This window comes from Phalaenopsis equestris, unplaced genomic scaffold, assembly GCF_001263595.1.
Source record: "Phalaenopsis equestris unplaced genomic scaffold, ASM126359v1 Scaffold000276, whole genome shotgun sequence".
Taxonomy (NCBI): domain Eukaryota; kingdom Viridiplantae; phylum Streptophyta; class Magnoliopsida; order Asparagales; family Orchidaceae; genus Phalaenopsis; species Phalaenopsis equestris.
This window is the reverse complement of record NW_018164718.1, coordinates 1,985,199-2,003,782: the sequence shown is the minus strand read 5'-3', so window position 1 is coordinate 2,003,782 and position 18,584 is coordinate 1,985,199. Positions and strand designations below refer to the sequence as shown.

Here is an 18,584-nt window from a genome sequence, read left to right as displayed (position 1 = left end):
AAAATTTTCATTAATCATATCGTTTAAAGTTCATGATTTTCCCAGTAGACCAGGTATCACGGAGAAATGTAGTGCAAATAGTTAAATCAAGGGAAAAAGGGATATGGAGGCTCTGCTCTAATTAGTTTATTTGCGGGTGGAGAAAAACTGATCCTATTTATAGAGAAAATATGAAAGAGCACAGAATAAGTTGGACAAATTCTTAAAGAATATTTTAATAATTTTTTTTTCCTTAGAATGGCTGGCATAATATTTATAATTTGTGTAAGTTTATTTGAAAAAATAATGTGAAGACAAGCTCATTGACAATAAAAATTTTATTGATCGCTAAGTTGAGCAAGGCATCAGTTTATTAAGATAGTTGAATATCAAAGTTTTGAAGGATAAATTAAGAAATTATTCTATTAGCGGAAGGATTGAATGACATTAGTTGATTTTAGACTTGGTGGTTTGGATAATGTACTATGAAAGCTTAAAAATGCACTGTAGGAAGGAAAATGGTTTGACTTGAGATAAAATGGATTTCTTTTTTTTTTTCAAAATGACATATGTTTTAACTGCTTTGTCAGCACTCAATTGGAACAATGAAAAAGTGATCTCCAAATAGTTGGGATACAGCAAATGATGCTGATGAAAAAGAAAATAGTTTTCAAAAAAATATATAAAGTTACGTTAGATATTGTAGTACTTTGACTTATTAAATTTTTAAATGCTAAGGTATGTTTTGTTGTTTTTAAAAGTAGCATTTTGATGCCTGCATTTAATAGTAATTATAATATTTTAATTTGTGGAAACTGTGTGTAAGCAAACTTATGTAATTAGGGGATGAAACAATAGGAGAGGGTAATGAAACAAAAACTTTGAAAAGTATTGTTGGTGTCAACTAATTAATTTGATTTTATATATGTAGTTGTGTTATGAAGTAACAAGTGGCGAAAGATGTACTTGAAGAATCAAAAGGAAAAATTTTTATAAATAAAAATAGTTGGTGGTGGAATAATAATGTGCAAGAAAAGATAAAAAATAACAAGTTGTGTTATAAAAATTAGTTTAAATGTAAAAGCTTATAAAGCTGAAAAAAATATAAGGTGACTCGTAGGGAGTCTAAGAGAACAATTTATGATGCTTAAAATTCTGCTTTTAGTGATATTTATGATAGATTAGATACTAAAGTGGGTGAAAAATATATGTATAAACTATCCAAATAAAGAGAAAAGAAAAGTAAAGATTTAATTCAAGTTAAGTGTATTAAAGATAAAAATTAAAAAGTGTTTTTCCTAGATGAAGATATTCAACATAGGCGGGTGTGCTATTTCGATAAATTTTTTAATGAAGTTTCTAAAAATATGATCGACCTTAGTAATCTTAATAACATTAATAATAATAATTTTTTTTATTTTTCTCGTCACATTGGTATAAAAAGAAGTTGAGGCTTAAAAAAAAGAGCAATGGTGGAAACTCAATAAGACCTGATGATATCTCAATTGAAGTGTTGAAATTTTTAGAAGATTTGGAGTTTCTTAGCTTACTAAACTCTTTAATATTATTTTAAATACTAAAAAGATGTCTGAGAAGTGAAGGAAGACTATTTTATCCCCATTTTTAAGAATAAAGGGATGCACAAGAGTGTGCAAATTATAGAGGAATTTAGTTGATGTGTCATACTTTAAGGAGCAAATTATAGAGGAATTTAGTTGATGTGTCATACTTTAAAATTATGGGAGAGGGTAATTGAACATATGTTAAGACATGATACGAAGACTTTTCATAATTAGTTTGGATTTATACAGGGCAGATCTACTATGGATGTTATACATTTATTGAGAGGTTTGATGGAGAAGTACAGGAGAATAAGGAAGATCTACATATGATATTTATTGATTTAGAAAAAGCTTATGGTATGGTTCCAAGAGAAGTTATTTGGAGAGTTCTAGAGAAGAAATGTGTTGATATGACTTATATTCATGTCATTAAAGGCATGTATACTATAGTTATTACTTGTGTTCGAACAGTTCTATTTCTGTCGAATTACATCAGGGATCTGTTTTAAGCCCATATCTTTTTGGTTTAGTTATGGATGCTCTTACTGAACATTTACAAGAGGATGAACCTTGGTGTATGCTTTTTGCTAATAATATCCTTCTCGTGGATAAAACTAGAGAAAGAGTTCAGGAAAAACTTGAATTATGGAGGTCTACATTGGAGTCTAATGATCTTCATTTGAGTAGATCTAAAACTGAATACATGGAATGTAATTTTAGTAGTAGTAGTAGTCTTAGTGACAGAGTTGTAACTATGGGTGATCATATCATTAAAAGGTGTGATTGTTTTAGATACCCTAGGGTCTATAGTTTAAAGTGATGGTGATATAGATGGGGATGTTATTCGTAGAATTCAAGTTGGTTGGTTGAAGTGGAAGAATGCATCGGGCCTATTGCGTTATAGAAAAGTACCGCTCAAACTGAAAGGAAAATTTTATAAGATGACGGTGAGATCTGCAATGCTCTATGGCACAAAATGTTAGCCTTTAAAAGAGAAGCATAAAACAAAGTTAAGTGATGCTAAGATGAGAATGCCTCGATGGATGAGTGACTTGACACTTAGAGACAATGTGAAATGTATATATCCCTGATAGGTTTGGTGCAGCACCAGTGACGAATAACATTAGAGAGAGTCGTTTAGATGGTTTGGTCACATTAAACGCCGACCATCTGATGATTCTGTTAGGAGAGTAGATGTTTTAGGCTCAACTTATGTTAAGAAAGGCAGAGGTGGATATAAAAAGACTTGGGCAAATTGTATAAAAAATGACACTCAATAGAACGCAATGGAGAAAGAGAATTCATGTAGCCGACCCTACTTAGTGGGATAAAGGCTTGTTGTTGTTGTTTTTGTTGTTGTTGTGTTATGAAGTCAATTTTTGTGCTTATAAATTTATTAGATTGGTATTGTAAGAAATGAATGAATCAATATCTTATATTATTTTCTCATTTTGAAAAGTATACCTTGAGAATTAATTTGGGGACATTGCAGCTAAAATGTGTTAATTATATGCTAAAATTCCCCATAAAATTTATAATAAAACAATGGCCATGTTTAGAATTTCTTTTAAAGTGAAAAAAAATGCTTCCAACCACAATATAATTTTTATTAGCGTCAAGTTGTTATCTTTTGCAATAGTTTTCTAGATGATTTCATCTATTCAAATTTAGCTATCGTAGTTTTTACTAACTGTGGAGGATGATTTTAACAATAAGATTTCTTAAGGTTTATCGGGAAAGTTAAAGAAAAATAGAGGTTACTTTTAGAAGATGAGGGGCTTAAGATTATTTGAACTAAGCTTAAATATTTCATATTTTATTAGTCGATTTAAAGCTAATAATTTTCTAATAATGGTGATGAATAGCAATAAGGTACATATCTTTAATCTATTATATGAAAGAATACACATTGGTATGATCTTAAAAAAATAAAAAGTTTTTTTTTTAATTAATAAAGAGTATCATCCAATAAAATATCAAAAATAGAATTGTCCTAGTTTTATTCAAACCATACTAATAAGATGTTAGTTAGCAGAAAATAAAATGACTTGGTATTGAAAACAAACTTGGCTAAGTATTATAGATCAGATGTAAACATGTGAATATTAAACTGAACTTCATTTGACATTGTTTATTCATTTATAATGCAAGTCAATTGATGTATAATGATTTTTTTTGTAATTATTTTTTATGGTGTATCCTACAATTTTGTTGAATGTCTAAGGTCATTAACATGCTAACATATCGTATATTTATCTCTATGATAGACGTAAAATATTAATAGGTTTTGTTGAATTTGTTTAGAGGATTCTAACAATTAGAGTTCACGTGGACGTCTCTATTTTGTGATTCATTGTGGCACTTTTAATCATGATGAGTTGATTTTTGGGTAGATCTCCTAAACATCTAATTTATGGCCAATCAATCAAAAAATTTGAAGAATTAGTTAAAGTATGCAACAACAGTGAAAAATAAATATAAAAAATTTGGCATTAATAATAAATCAACGTGCAAATTAGTTTTATTTAAATTCAGAGTGGCGTTTAGTTCATGCTTGAATAATAGAGAAACATGAAATATATGATCAAAAACAAAAACATTAAATTCAATCTCAACCAATAGTTACTGAAAGTCTTTAAAAGATCCCCTCAAAATTCAAAGTTCATCTTTTTTATATTGTTTTCCTTTGAATATTCCCATAAAATTGAAAAATTTTGGCCTTTAAATTACTCAAATTTGAATTGGTGTTCAATCAAGAGCCTAAGCTTCTGAATGGTCTGCAGATATTTGAGAAAAATCTTTTGTAAGAAATGTATGTCACATTGGTGCTATATCGAGTGCTCGGTTGCTGAGCTTTGTCTCAATTCTTTGTGGATCTGAGTCAGGCTTTAGGGCTATAGGATTCATTAGCAGGGCAATTGAGCTCTCTAATTGCATCCATTGAGTTGGATGTTGCTTGGATGGCTCTAATCGCTTTTTTATGTGTTTTGCATGTGAAATCCTCCAAAAAAATTTATTTTTTATTTTTAAAAAAATTAATTTATTTAGTGCACTGATTTTCTGAAAATTGAGTGAAAATAACTGTGTAAATCAAAGATCCAACTGTGGAAAATCTTACCAAATAATGCCTATCAAATACCCCTATATATAGATTAGTCCTTGTCTTCGAGCAAACCCAAATTAAACAGACATTACCGTGACACTATATACTACTTGTCGCATTAATATACATTCAAATTTCTTTCCTTATCACACTAGGCACATTATGTAGAGAGTGCACAACCCATATACTGACTTTTACAGAACTAATGCTCTACTTAACATAGATTCTCCAATAATATAGGTTTGAAAAAATTTTTTAAACATCATTTCCCACTCAGTATTGTGTTTGAAGATACAGAGAAAACAACAAACTTTTGTAAAGTGCAAGTATATTTCAATACCTTAAGTCTTATCCTATCGCTTTAGAGAAAGGTTTGTGTTTCATGACCACTTTCAATGACTCCAAGAGAGAACTAAAGATGCAGTTCTATCTCGAGAATACCGAGGATGAGGCTCGAGCGGATGAGGCTCGAGCCCGGCTGCAAAGGCTTAAGCAAGAGGGTTTGATTCGAGACTATATCAAAGGAATTTACAAGCTTGGTTCTTGAAATCCCAGATATGTCAGATAAGGATGCTCTCTTCAACTTCATGGATGGGCTCCAACATTGGGCAAAGACCAAACTTAGGAGGCAAGGAGTGCAAGATCTTACCACTGCCATCGTGGTTGCTGAAAGCCTGACTGATTATTCAAAGGAGTCTAGAAAACCTGAAGATAAAAAGAGTTGTGATGTCAAAGGTGGGGATGACAAGGGCAAACACAAGGAGGATAAACGTCGCGAGTCAACCTCAACAAAGGCAAGGGACGAGGGGAAGAATAAAAATAAGTCATATTAAAATCGCAGCTTTCTTTGTGAAGGACCTCCTCAGAAGAAGGCCCTTAACTCTCATCTTTCAAGCCATGAGGAGGAAGAAGAAAGTGATAGGGAAAAGGACATGGAGACACATGTGGGATCTCTTCAATTGTTGAACGGGATGCAAGCTCCGACAAAACCCCAAGGGAAGGGGTTATTCTTTGTGGAGATGGCAATAGAAGGGAAGACCACCAAGGCAATGGTGGATACAGGTACTTCCCACAACTTCATCTCCAGCAAGGAAGCAAAAAAGTTGGGGTTGCAGATGACTAAAGGAGGAGGCTCCATTAAAGTCGTCAACTCAGCAGAGATGCCAATCGACGGAGTGGCTAAGGGAGTTAAGACCAGCATTGGGGCATAGTCAAGTACTCGAAATTTTTTTATCATTCCTTTGGATGATTACAAAATTGTACTGAGAATAAACTTCTTGGAGCAAGCAAGAGCATTCCCAATGTAATTTGTCAATAGCCTGTGCATCACAGAAGAGAGTCAAGCTTGCTCAGTACCAATAATGAGGTTAAGCAAGCAAGGATCCAAAACGCTATCGGCAATCCAGCTCAAGGTTAGCATTGACCAGGATAAGGGGGACAACTTGGCTATCTTTCACGATACCAATGAAGGAGAAAAGACCCAAGGAGATGAGATGCCAAGGAAAGTGGTGGAGGTTCCACCAAGAAAGAAAAAAGATGGTTCAACAAGGTTGGAGGCAAGGGCTAAGCCGCCAGCCAGGAAGACTTGCTGCATAACACCCCTCTCCCATAACACCAAGGTGAAACTAAAGTTTGCCAAGTCTGGGGGCGAACCAAGAAGGCGGTTTCAAACATGCAGGGGAAGCCGCAATGAGGGCATTGCGAGTTTAAGTGGGGGAGAGTGTCAGGCTCCGCCACATACGAGAAATTGGCAAGGCAACCATGGAATGGAAGATTCTAGAGAAGGCCAGAAGGTAGAGAACCATCCAAGGGGTTCTAGAAGATTCCACCCAATTCTAGAGACTAAGAGGAGGAAAGGCTCCAAGAAGAAATTAAGAATAATCTAGAATATTCTAGGGCTATGTGTGTAATAAGAGAGGAATGTAGAACTCTCTAGAAACTAGTATAATTTAATGTATTCTAGAATGTTCCATTAAGCATGGAGGGGGCTATAAATAGGAGCCCCTCCCCTCATTTGTAATCACCCAAGCATTGAATCAAAGTTTTCAAGTATTCAAGTGTGAAGTGTTTCTTTCTCTCTACTCTTCTTCTTAAAAGTGTTTGGTGCTCACAAATCCAGGCGTTGTGAGGATTAGGTTGATTTGGTGCTAAGGAATAGCGCTAAAGCCGCACGGGTGACTTGAGGAAAGTTAATCCGTGACATCTCGCTCTGCTCCACTGCAGCTGTTTTCACTCTTTTACTTTAGCCGCCTACAACTTTGCCAACAAGTCCTCTCTAAAAGATTTTAAAAAAAAGTTTAATTTTGACTCTTGTATACTCTTCTTTCTTTTGAAGAATACGCCCAAAGTGCTAAAAAATTTTAGCTCTTGGTTTGCTCTAATATCAGGCTGGAAGTCAAGCACTCGGTGCCAAGATACCCCACCTATGTTCATATTTTGGGGCATAGCCTTTGTTAAAAATGAGTGTGCCGCTTTTGCCTAGGTTAGTGCTAGGTCAGGTGCTCATGCTTCGCGCTTTCTATCAGAATTTCGTGCAGACTTGGCCCAACCTTCTGGGTGTTGCCACTTACACCTAATTGAGGGCTTGAGTCTTCTTTGTCCATTGCATCGCGTGTTCCTTGGTACTCACTCCATTTATATGTTCTATATGTGAGTTTTTTGAAAATTTGGATTGCCTAAATAAGTTAAATTAATTAAGTTAGTGCGGTTGATCTTCAAAAATTGAGCGAAATAATTATTAAAATAAAAAATTTATTCTGGAAAAATCATACGAATAATGCTTATAAGTTATATACTATATATTAGGAGTATAGTTGAAGGCATCGTTTCTAGAGTTCAAACTTGATTTTTGGAGTCAAAGCCATATGATTGCAATTCGTGGAATGCCTCAAGATTTGGTGTAAAGCCTAAGGCATTGTTTCTAGTGTTCAAGCTTGATTTCTAGAGTCAAGCACCTAGCGCCTAGACGCCCCAACTGTTTTCATAATTCCGGGGCATAGCCATTGTAAATATGAGTGCTGCTTTAGCCCAAATCTAGTGCTATTTCAGATGCTCATGCATCGAGCTCTCTATCAGAATTTTGTGCATATTTTGGTCAACGTTCTAAGTGTCGTCTCTTGTACTTAGTTGATGGATTGAGCCCTAACTATGTCCATTGCATCAGATGTTGCTCAGAAATCTCTCTTTTTACATGTTCTAAATGTGATTTCCTTGAAACTTGAGATTGCCTACATAAGTTAAATTAATTAAATTAGTGCAGTGGATCCTTAAAAACTGAGCGGAAATAATAATGAAAATAAAAAATTTATTCTGGAAAAATCATTCCAATAATTCTTCTCAATTATATACTATATATTAGGTGTATGGTCGAAGGCTTTGTTTCTAGAGTTCAAGCTTGTATTCTAGAGTTAAAACCATTTCATTAAAATTTATGGAATGCTTTAAAATTACTTCATATCATGAAAAATTGTAGAGACGTAAACGTAAATTTTAGTTAGTTTTCAAAATAGAAGGCCATTTTTTATAAATTTAAGTGCTGGCAACAAAATGTTCATTGACAATCAAGTTGAGTGTGATAGAAATTAGAATGTAATGGTGGGTGTGTTGTTGAGAAATGATTTTGTTAGAGAGATGGTGAAAGTAATTTAATGTGGATAGGAAAGTGTCAAATGGATCACACCTTTTGCAGCACTCAACACGAATGAATGAACGAGGATTCATCAAATTAACCCCAATCTTTAATATTATAGGTGATGATGATTAACATATCTTTAATACATTAATTTATACATTAATTTCTTAAGCTTATGAATTCTGCTCAAGTATCATCTAGTATATTAGGTGCTGCTGAACACCTCGTTATCGAGGAATGATGAATGATTCTGTAAATTTTCTCTGTTTCTATATATTGGTTATGCATGAATTTGTCAGTATTTTGGTGATTCAGTATTGGTTGTTTTGTCTAATATTTCGTTTTACAGTTTCTCTTTATCTAGCAGATGCTCTGTCCTTGGAAAGATTTTTTAATGAGCCTTAGAAGTTAGAGATAACAGAATTTGAAAGCATCATGTTAATGCATTTGTTTCTCTAATCCAAATTTATCTGCAATACATGATACTGCACCTAAATCTTGTCTGTCACTGAATGATGAACATAAAATTTTCTGATATTTTTTTATTTATATTTGCTCGAGAAGTATCTGGGAGAATGATTGTGTGGCGATTACATTGAGAGGGAATCATGCTTATGGTCCGATTATACGTTTTACATGCAATGTACAGTATGAAAGTGATATATGTTGTATTCAAACATATATCCCTAGTCTCAAGATGACACAGTAACATGGACGCTATCGGCATGTGTTACTTCCGGTGTAAGAGGACACTTGCCACAATGCAGGAGTTTGGTTCTTCATTGCAGACGTTGTCTGCCTAAAGCTTATGGCTTGCTGCTGCTGTGGTTTTTACCCAAAAGAATATGCCTTATGCACTGTTAGGATCGCCATGCCAACTTGCAGTAGTCAGGAAGGTGCTGAAGAAATAGCGTAAATGTTTGGGTAACCGACATCAGCCAAGAATTTAATTGACTGATTTTTTTATTTTTGAGTTATAATTGAACTTCATACTACATTTCAGGCCAGCTTATAGAAAAATTCAATAAGGTTACATCATATCCTTGCGTTTAAGGTCTCTCTTTTTCTGTTAATGGCTTCCTCATATACAGAAAGATCTTTGGATGAACAACAGAACTAAAATGAGGGATAAAATAGTAGCACAATTTACCCTGTACCAAATATCTTACTCATTGAAACTCTCCAAGTTATAAAGCTCGACATATTTTCATTTTTTTTATATTTGAGATGTTTATCATTTTGTTTCGGTTTTGCAGACAGACTTTTTATTGTTTCAACTTTATAGGTTATGACTACTAATCCTGCATGTGGAACTGTTGATACGCCCATTGTTGATGCTTTGCATACAATGCATGAGGGGAAATTTCTTCATCTTCCTATTGTTGATAGAAGTAATCATATTCAGAGACCAGCGATAATTTGCTTTTTATTATTTTACTTTTCAATTTTATTATAGGATTTTTACTTAGAGTTTTTTTTTTAAATTTTTTGGTGAATGGATATTTAACAGATGGGAACATTGTTTCAGTTCTTGATGTTATTCACATCACTCATGCTGCAGTTGCTACGGTAAGACTTTCCTGTATGTAATTCATGCTTTTCCACTGGAACTCTTTTCTTTACAATTTAACCTTAATTTCAAATTTTTTGGACACTTATTTTCTCTTAGTTTTCACGTTTTTCTTTGCAAATTAATTAGTTGTACTGCACTTGAGTGATTTAGGCTGTTAAAAATTTCTGATCATCTGATCCGATCTATGTTCGATCAGTAAGTTGGCTTATTGTCACTAAATTTGATTATGTTGGTTGTCTGTAATTTTTGGTTCATTTGGTGTGGAGAGATTTATCTGCCATTCTTTTATGTGTTCATGTGTTTGCTAATTTGCTGCTTCTAGCCTTGGGCTGATAGCTCATCATATGCGCTACCTTCTAAGTTGGAGCTGTTTTGGTTAAAGCTTCATGCAGCTTTAATTGATTCCTTGCTATACCAATGCACCTATAGTTGATCTCTGAATAACCATGGCAATTTCATACTCGATTGTCACTTGAATCTGAGATCATAGACTAGCAATTATTAATATTTTTTCTCTGGTCCTTGTCCATATGTTATGATTGCTTTTGTGGCCTGTTTTATGTTCCTGTATATGAATTCTGATGGAAGTATGCTAGTAGCATATTGAAAATATCCGCTCTGAGAATAATATGCTAACCAAATCTACATTCCCAATTGCTCCTCTTGAACTGACTTTTGTAACCAAAATGTGGCCTGTCGCCTTCAATATTTATATATTAACTTGATCATACTACCGGATGTTAGCAATTCTCTGATGTTATTTGAACCTTGCTTATTGGTGTCTATCTACTTAATTAGGTGGGAAGTAGTGGCGTTGGAGGAGCTGAGACAACAAATTCTCTAATGCAGAAGTTCTGGGATTCAGCTATGTCCATTGGACCTTTTGAAGATGATGACGATAATTGCAGGTTATGTAGTTTCTCTTCAGTGGTCAATGTAATGTTTCTTCTATAGGTGATGATCGTGCACGCACAACTGACAGAAGAATCTCTTCCAGTGACAATTCAATGAAATTTGCATCTGATGGAACGGACACATTGAGAGCTGCTGCCTTTTATCAGTCTTCTGGCCTCTCTGTTTTTTCCTTTAAGCTTCAGGATAGGAAAGGCAGGATGCATAGATTTAATTGTGGTACTAAAGCATCTCGTAATTAAATCATCTCATCTTAAATCTACTGTTAATTCATTTATAACGCCGTTATTTGATCTATTTTTGACATGGATTTCGATAATTCAAGACACTTCAAGCTTGACAGACCTCATGGCTTCCATCCTTCAGAGGGCTGGTGATGACATTGATAGGAATAATCTCCCCCTGATATTGGTATGCATGACATTCTGCCATCTTCCTTAGTTGAGATTGTAACATTAATTTGCCTTCAGAAGATAAAATTGATGTCTTTGGTGTTTTCGTCCTAGTATGAAGATGAAGACCATGATAAGGTTGTTATTGCATCAGACAATGACCTTCAGGCAGCAGTAGACCATGCTAGACAGCTTGGTTGGAAGGTATCTTCAACTTCGATCATGATGCTTATTCGTTCTCTTCTTTAGCGTTGAGCAGTTTTCTTTCAGCGCTTGGTTGGTGAATTTGGTAGCCATCAGAATGTGTTCAGAAGGCAGAACTTCGTTTTGTTGTGCTAATGCAGGGTCTTAGACTGCACTTAGAATTCCCAGGCTCAGCGTCTCGTCGGAAGCATCTTGGTGGGCAAGTAGGAACAGAACACGCTCATAAGGATGCATGGGCCTCAGCATACAGTGCGGTGGCTGCAGGAGCTGCCCTTGTTGCCGGTCTTGGTGTCATGGCTTTTCTTAAGAGATCAAGCACATAAAATGCATCTTTATTGCAAACTGTTTCATACTCCACACTCCCAAAATATAAGAGACAGCCTTGTGTAAGGTCCAGGAACTAGCAGATGATTTGTATACCAATCATTCTCCAGAAAATACAACAATATTTGTAATTTTTTTCTTTTTTATGTGTTTTCTAGCTAAGCATAATTCTCAGGAGATGAATGTTTTATTCTCCTGGAATAAAACTCCAAATAAGAGTTTGGATTCAGGATCAGAGCACTGTAATGGTTTATATCTGATTATTCCTAATGAGAATATCTTCCATGAAACTCTCTTAGTGGTTGTGCATTTGTTCTATAAAACAGACAACCCAGGCATTCTCAAATAAATTTTTGCTATATTTCGGCCGATTGATATTGCTTGGTAAGCTTGCTATTTGGACAAGTTCTTTCTGTATCGCTGGAGGTATTAAGTGTAGATGCACGCAATATAACACATCTTGTACATTGCAAATTGAAGGGACATACATTTTGTATGGGTATTGTTATGCTCCTCAACGTAATTTACATTTTTTTTTTTTGTTTTCTTAGGTGTATCAACTAAAATGGAGGAGATCATCATATATTTTTATATTTGTTTGAATAATGCTTTAATTTGCAGGTGTATTTGATCTTGAGTTTATTTTTATATTTGAGATAAAGTGATGCTAGGCTTTAACCAAGGGATGTGAGGCTATGCTTGAAATTAAAGTGTGGTGGTGAATTTTGACCAACTGAAAGGAAGAATAATAAATGGACAGACGTGAGGCTATGCTTGTAAATGTATTAATGCATAGTGATCTATATGGATAAAATAAGAAAGAGGATAGTGTACTATGCTTGAGTGAAGTATAAGCCTTTGATTTCCTTGGTAAAGAGAGGGGAAAAAGAGGAGAGGGTTTCAGTGACATGTGGAAGAAAAAGAACAAGAGGAGAGGAGAGGAGTGTTTTGGGAGAGGGTTTCAGTGACATGTGGAAGAAAAAGAACAGGAGGAGAGGAGAGGAGAGGAGTGTTTTGCCTAAGTGAGAAGGAAGAAAGGAATGAGGGGAATGCTTCAAAGAACTATTTTAAAGCATGAAAAATTGAAATTTAGAAAAAAAGGAGGGGGTGGGGGGAGGCGAGAAGAGGTGTTTTAGACAAAGTAGGGAGGGAAGAAAGGAAGAGGGAGAAAATTTAAATGAAGGAATTAGGGTGGTTATGAGTGGTTAGGGCTAAAAGTTAGCCTTAACTCATATGGGTCAAAAAAAATTAAGGGAACATAATGATGAAGTTGGTTTTGGTCAAGGTGGGCCTTATCACAAGAAACTTGAAGTCAATTTGTGGGCCCCACCCTAGGAGAAATTTTTTGTAATTTTTTTATGAAAATTTTTTATGAGTTTAAATTGATTAAAATAAATATTTTTAACTTAATTTTACTTTTGTTTGAGTTTGATGATTATTTAAGTTCAATTTAGGGTGTTATCATGATTATTATCTTTATTATCCTCATTATTGTTCAATTTAAAGTAGTCTTCCCAAAAACATATTCTGATATGGGTAGGAGGGGCTCATTTGAAAGGTTTTTACAATTCAGATGCACTCCTGCAATCCAATTTGAAAAATCACACTTCAATGAAAAAAAGTTTATGTTAAACTAATATTCATGCATGAAAACCTAAAAACAAAAAATTTTACTCAAAATTGGTGTCTGATCGTCATGCAACTTATTTGCATACTTCTCATATCTGATAATGATCATCATGTACCTTTCAAAAAAAAAATTCAAGCACTATGATGATCTATAAAAAAATGATAATTTCATGGTGCATTTGAATTAAGCTAATTCTTAGTTCAATTTTAGGGTTTGATTGAAGTTGGATAAATTCGATTCACATTTTAATTTTGTTAAGTTCAATTTTTTGTTCAGTTAAATATTAAGTTTAAATTTAAAATAGAGTTGACTTAAATTTTAGTTTAAGTCGAGTTTATGTCCTGGCTGATCCAAGTTTAATTCAGTCATATATTGACATTATGAAATGGTACTAGGTACATATGAGATTAGATATAAGTTGAGGGGAAGGGTTGACCAAAAGTGAGGTCAACAACCAAATCAGTGATGATGCAGCACCATTATTGGGTACCATAGCTTGAAGCTAAATGATAAAAACTTTTACCTGCATGTCAAGGCTAGAATGTTCCCAGGTCAACCGACATGAAACTTGCCACATCAGTAGTGTTGCGACACCGAACCAACTTTTTGCTCTTTAAAATAGGCAGCCCGAGCTACCTCAAGGGTTCAATTTTTTTAGTCTTTGACTCCCTTTTGGCCCCTCCAGAGCAAAATGAGGGCTCAGACACCACTACTCCATTTTCCTCTCATTTCAAAGAAAATTTCATCGCTGGCGATTGCTTAGCTTATGATCTAGATACTCATGGATACATAGAGCAACATCAGATCTTAAAACATAAAAACATCATCAAAATCTCCGCACAGGTGAAACTCTTTTCCCTTTATTTTATCTCTTTTTAAAGCCCTTAGGGTGATGTTAGAGATTTAAAATAGGTTGTTATTAGAGAAAACTGCTAGGTTATGTTCCTTTTTAGCTTCCCTATATTTTTCTTAAGCATCCAAGTGCTTTTCCTCTTTTCTTTCACCCTAGAACTATGGCAATGTCCTTTAGGCGTAGTGGCACCATACCCAATTTTGAGCTTGCTCTACAACACCTTGCTTAGGTGGTGTAGCGTCATATGGCTCATTGATAGTGCCATGAAATTGCCTCAGTGATGATGCAGTGCCATCTTATTTTTGTTTGACCTAGAACCATGACCCTACCTTTTGGCACCGTAGCGCCAGACCCTAACTTTCTAGCTGAAAGTCGCAACACTAATTTTAGCATTGTGGCACCATACCTCATATATGTCTGGTCCAAAGGTGTGGCACCGATATCTAGTATCGCAGCCTTATGCCATGAACCTCTGCTTGGCCAAGCATGATAATGTGTTCTACACTTAGAGCTACAACACTTGGCATTATTGCAGTGAGATCAATTTGACATTTTTTTCTCTCCCATAAATGTGATCGTAGTGTAATGAGCATGGTTCTGCATGCTATCTATTCAAGTTTGGCACTTTTGTCAAGCAACTTATGTTTTAACCTTCATAGGTGTATGACTCTGTGTTTCTATCCTAGATCATTTGTTGCACCACTTTGTAGGGGTTGCAGTCCTCATCTCTCGACTGGTTCATTAGGCGGGTTTAGTTGTGTCAAACCAGGGATCATTTCTTATAGCGAGCTTGTCATTATTAGATAAGCCATTACTATTTATCCTTTTTGAAAACCATTCAAACCACTTGGTGAGGCATTAGGAACTACACTGGAGTTCTTCCACTAATTAGGAGTATTAGGGTGCATTAAGTATAGAGTGTCAGCAAAGTTCACAATCTGGTCTGAAGACTGAAATGCATGGTGACATAGCACTGTATTGCAAATGTGTGGTGGCGGTACTCTTTTCCCTCCAGTTCAAAGGGGTAACCCATAGTGTTGTAGTGGCATTCCGCTTATTTGAAGACCTACGTTTGAATGCATGTGTCTGCTTTCCATGTATAATCATATGTTTTAAACTATTTCATTTTAGTTTATGAATGTTGGTTGCAAGCACTTTCAAACACTTAAAAATTAAAAAAAATACTTTAAACCCATTTAAAAAAAACTTCATATGTTTTAAACTATTTCATTTTAGTTTATGAAAGTTGGTTGCAAGAACTTTCAAACACTTAAAAATTAAAAAAAAATACTTTAAACCCATTTAAAAAAAACATAAAACTTTTTATTAAACACTTCAAAATTTAAAACAATTTTAAAAGTTTTAAAATAACTTAAGAACTCTTAAACACATAAAAAATCAAAACACTTTAAAAATTTTTAGATTAACTTAAAACTCTTAACCTTTTGAAAATATTAAAATACTTTAAACCCATTTAAAATAGCTTAAAACTTTTAAAAGCATAAAACTTGAAAATAACTTAAACCTTCAAAACAACTTAAAACTTTCAAACACTTGAAATTCAAAACGCTTTAAAATTTAAAACAACCTAAACATTAAAAACACTTAAAAATTTTAAAACACCTTAAACTTTCAAAACAATTCAAAATTTTTTAAAGACCTTAAACATTTTAAACATTTTAACTCTTAAAAAGGCTTATACTTTGAATCACTTAAAATTTCAAAAATTTCAAAAATACATTTTTAAATAATTTAAGCAATCGCCCCTCCAGATTATGTAAGCTTGCACCTTTTAATACTAAAATTTACAACTTTTTAACCAATTTATAGAGTAACCTTTTAAGCTTGAAATCTCATATTTGTGACTCTCGTCTTAAATCATATAAACTTGAATTTTTCATATAAACTTCAATGACAACTTCAAACTAAACCAAACCTAAGGATAAAATAGAATGGTGTACATCAACTTCGACCAGAAAACCAAATGCAAAACATCAAACTTATAATGCCTTGGTTTTTATATTGACCAACAAACTAAGAAGCCAAACCAAATCAAAATTTAAAATATCAAACTTGAACAAAAATATAAAACACACCAACTTAAACAACAGAGACCACACCAAGGCAATCAATTGTGAACCCTAGGTTAGCCAACTTAGAAATAAAGCTCAAAATAGCACAAACTACTAGAGTAATCCACTCTAAAAGTTTTTATTAGACTATTAGGAGCCCCTAGTTAGTACTTAGGACTAGGATATATAAAACAACAAGCATTTAACTCTCTTAAGCTATGTAGGTGTCCCAGAATGAAATAAACCGCAGTTACTGACGAAGTCACGTCTAACGATCTATTAGTTAAGAATGTCAACATTCAACATTACTACGGTAATAGTGAAGATCTCCTTAAATTTAGTTAGTTAATAGTCTAAGGCAACCAATGAACTTGGGATAATGACAAGCTATGAGCATCTTGACTGAGGGCATTATACCTAAAAATTATGTTGGTTTGTTTGTTTATCCTTCCTTTAGAGACTAAATTTATCACAAGACTAGAATCTCAACTTCAACCTAGACATCCTTCCATCCAATCCTATCCCTTTAGTCTAGGATTCAAGACCTTGAAATCAATCTTTCTAGATAAAGATTCTAAAATAAGATCTCACAACTCAAACTTTTTACTCAAATATTAATCCTTCAAAGCAAACCATTCAAATCCTATCTTTTGAAATCAAACAATTTCAGCCCAAATCAAATATTTTTAACTCAAATCAAACCTTTTTAACTCAAATCAAATATTTTGAAATAAAATATTTTCAACTCAAATAAAACCTTTCAAAATCAAATCCTTTCAGCTCAAATTAAACATTCTCAAATTTCAAATCAACCAAGAGATCAAACTTCAAATCAACCCTCGAACCAACTTTCAAATCTTTTTCAACCTAGAAATCAAAGCTTCAAATTCAACCTTCAAATCAATCTTTTAAACTTAACCTTCAAATCATCCTTTCAACTTCAACCTTCAAAATCAAGCATTCAACTCCAAACCCTCAAAACCTTCAAACTAGAACTCTTCACATCAAAACTAATCAAACTTTCAATTTCAATATTTTGAAATCAAACCAAACTTTTTCAATTCAAACCAACCTTTTTCAATTCAAACCAAAACAATACAACTTCCAAATCAAATCAAATTATTCAAACCAAAATAGTAAATCAAACTATTTAGATCAAATCAACTAAAATTAAACATTCAACTCAAATCAACTCTTTGAAATCAAATCTTCAAATTACACATTCTTCTTCGAGTTAATTAATCATTATTCTAGGCATTTTTATGACACATCATTATAAGATTTCATGTCCCAACCTTTGAATTTTAATAAAATCTTTTTAAACCCTAAAACTCTTTCATTTGAAAATCTCTTCAAGAACTTGAATATTTTCATTTAAAATTAACAACCTTGAAATCCTAAATGATATAAGTTAATACTTTAATTTAGAGTTTTGTTAGAGGTTCATATCTCTAAATCTCTTCAAGAACTTGAATATTTTCATTTAAAAATAACAACCTTGAAATCCTAAATGATAAGTTAATACTTTAATTTAGAGTTTTGCTAGAGGTTCATATCTCTTTCAATGTAATTAACTATGAGGGTTTGCCCTTGTAGGGATATCAAACCCCAAAATAAAATAAATCATATCTTACACTAGTAAATTATGGAAAAAAAATTTGAATAACTTTTATCTATAAATGCTAAGAATTCTCATCATATGAATAATTAGGTATATTTTAAGGTAATATTTGTGCCTTCGAGGTTGTGTATTATTCTTCAAATGACTTATCTAATCATTTAGATAGATCTTTTAGATCTATTGTGGACACATCAATGACATAACAAAAAAATTACTCATCAGTGCCTTTGTTGCATTTATACTTAGTTCATTGCATAAATGCCTATGTTTATGTCTTTGGGTTTCAGTCCTTGAGGTACCAAATTTGTATCGTTCTCATATAGACCTTGTTTCATGAATCATAATATTAATGGGGGACTTTATTTAAACCTTTAGATATGACTTGTGGTGATAATAGGAAAATAAGCATTACTTGTTGGCTTGACCAATTAAATGATGTTGATTATCTTATTATTTCCATATCTTTTAGAATTACTCTAAGTATAACATTGAGGTAGTGTTCATCATTAGTGTGATGGGTATTAAGTTTCTTTTATGCTCATGACGGGGCTAGTCTTGGTGACCCTGTCAATATCATATGGGAATGCCCTTAGCCCTAAACTCACGAATCACATTTAAATGATGGTTAGGCAAGATGCTTATTTAAAACGAGGCACGGCTATAGTGTTGGCTTGTTTGCTAGTTATTACATCTTAATTCTCATTTTATGTGCTTATTAAGTGAGAGAC

The 18,584-nt window shown here is 33.6% G+C and overlaps 1 protein-coding gene across 1 annotated transcript in view; it reads left to right on the top strand.

Annotated features, from left to right (window-relative positions):
* The window catches only part of LOC110024827 (CBS domain-containing protein CBSCBSPB1-like), a 41,857-nt gene extending 29,892 nt beyond the window's left edge, over window positions 1-11,965 (top strand). Inside the window, exons 8-14 of the mRNA XM_020724997.1 lie at window positions 9,561-9,666; window positions 9,786-9,844; window positions 10,647-10,756; window positions 10,846-10,979; window positions 11,086-11,171; window positions 11,267-11,356; window positions 11,497-11,965. Coding sequence (XP_020580656.1) covers window positions 9,561-9,666; window positions 9,786-9,844; window positions 10,647-10,756; window positions 10,846-10,979; window positions 11,086-11,171; window positions 11,267-11,356; window positions 11,497-11,679 — 768 coding nt within the window. The 3' untranslated portion in view covers window positions 11,680-11,965. The remainder of the gene's footprint in view (window positions 1-9,560; window positions 9,667-9,785; window positions 9,845-10,646; window positions 10,757-10,845; window positions 10,980-11,085; window positions 11,172-11,266; window positions 11,357-11,496) is intronic.
* Window positions 11,966-18,584: the final 6,619 nt, after the last annotated feature.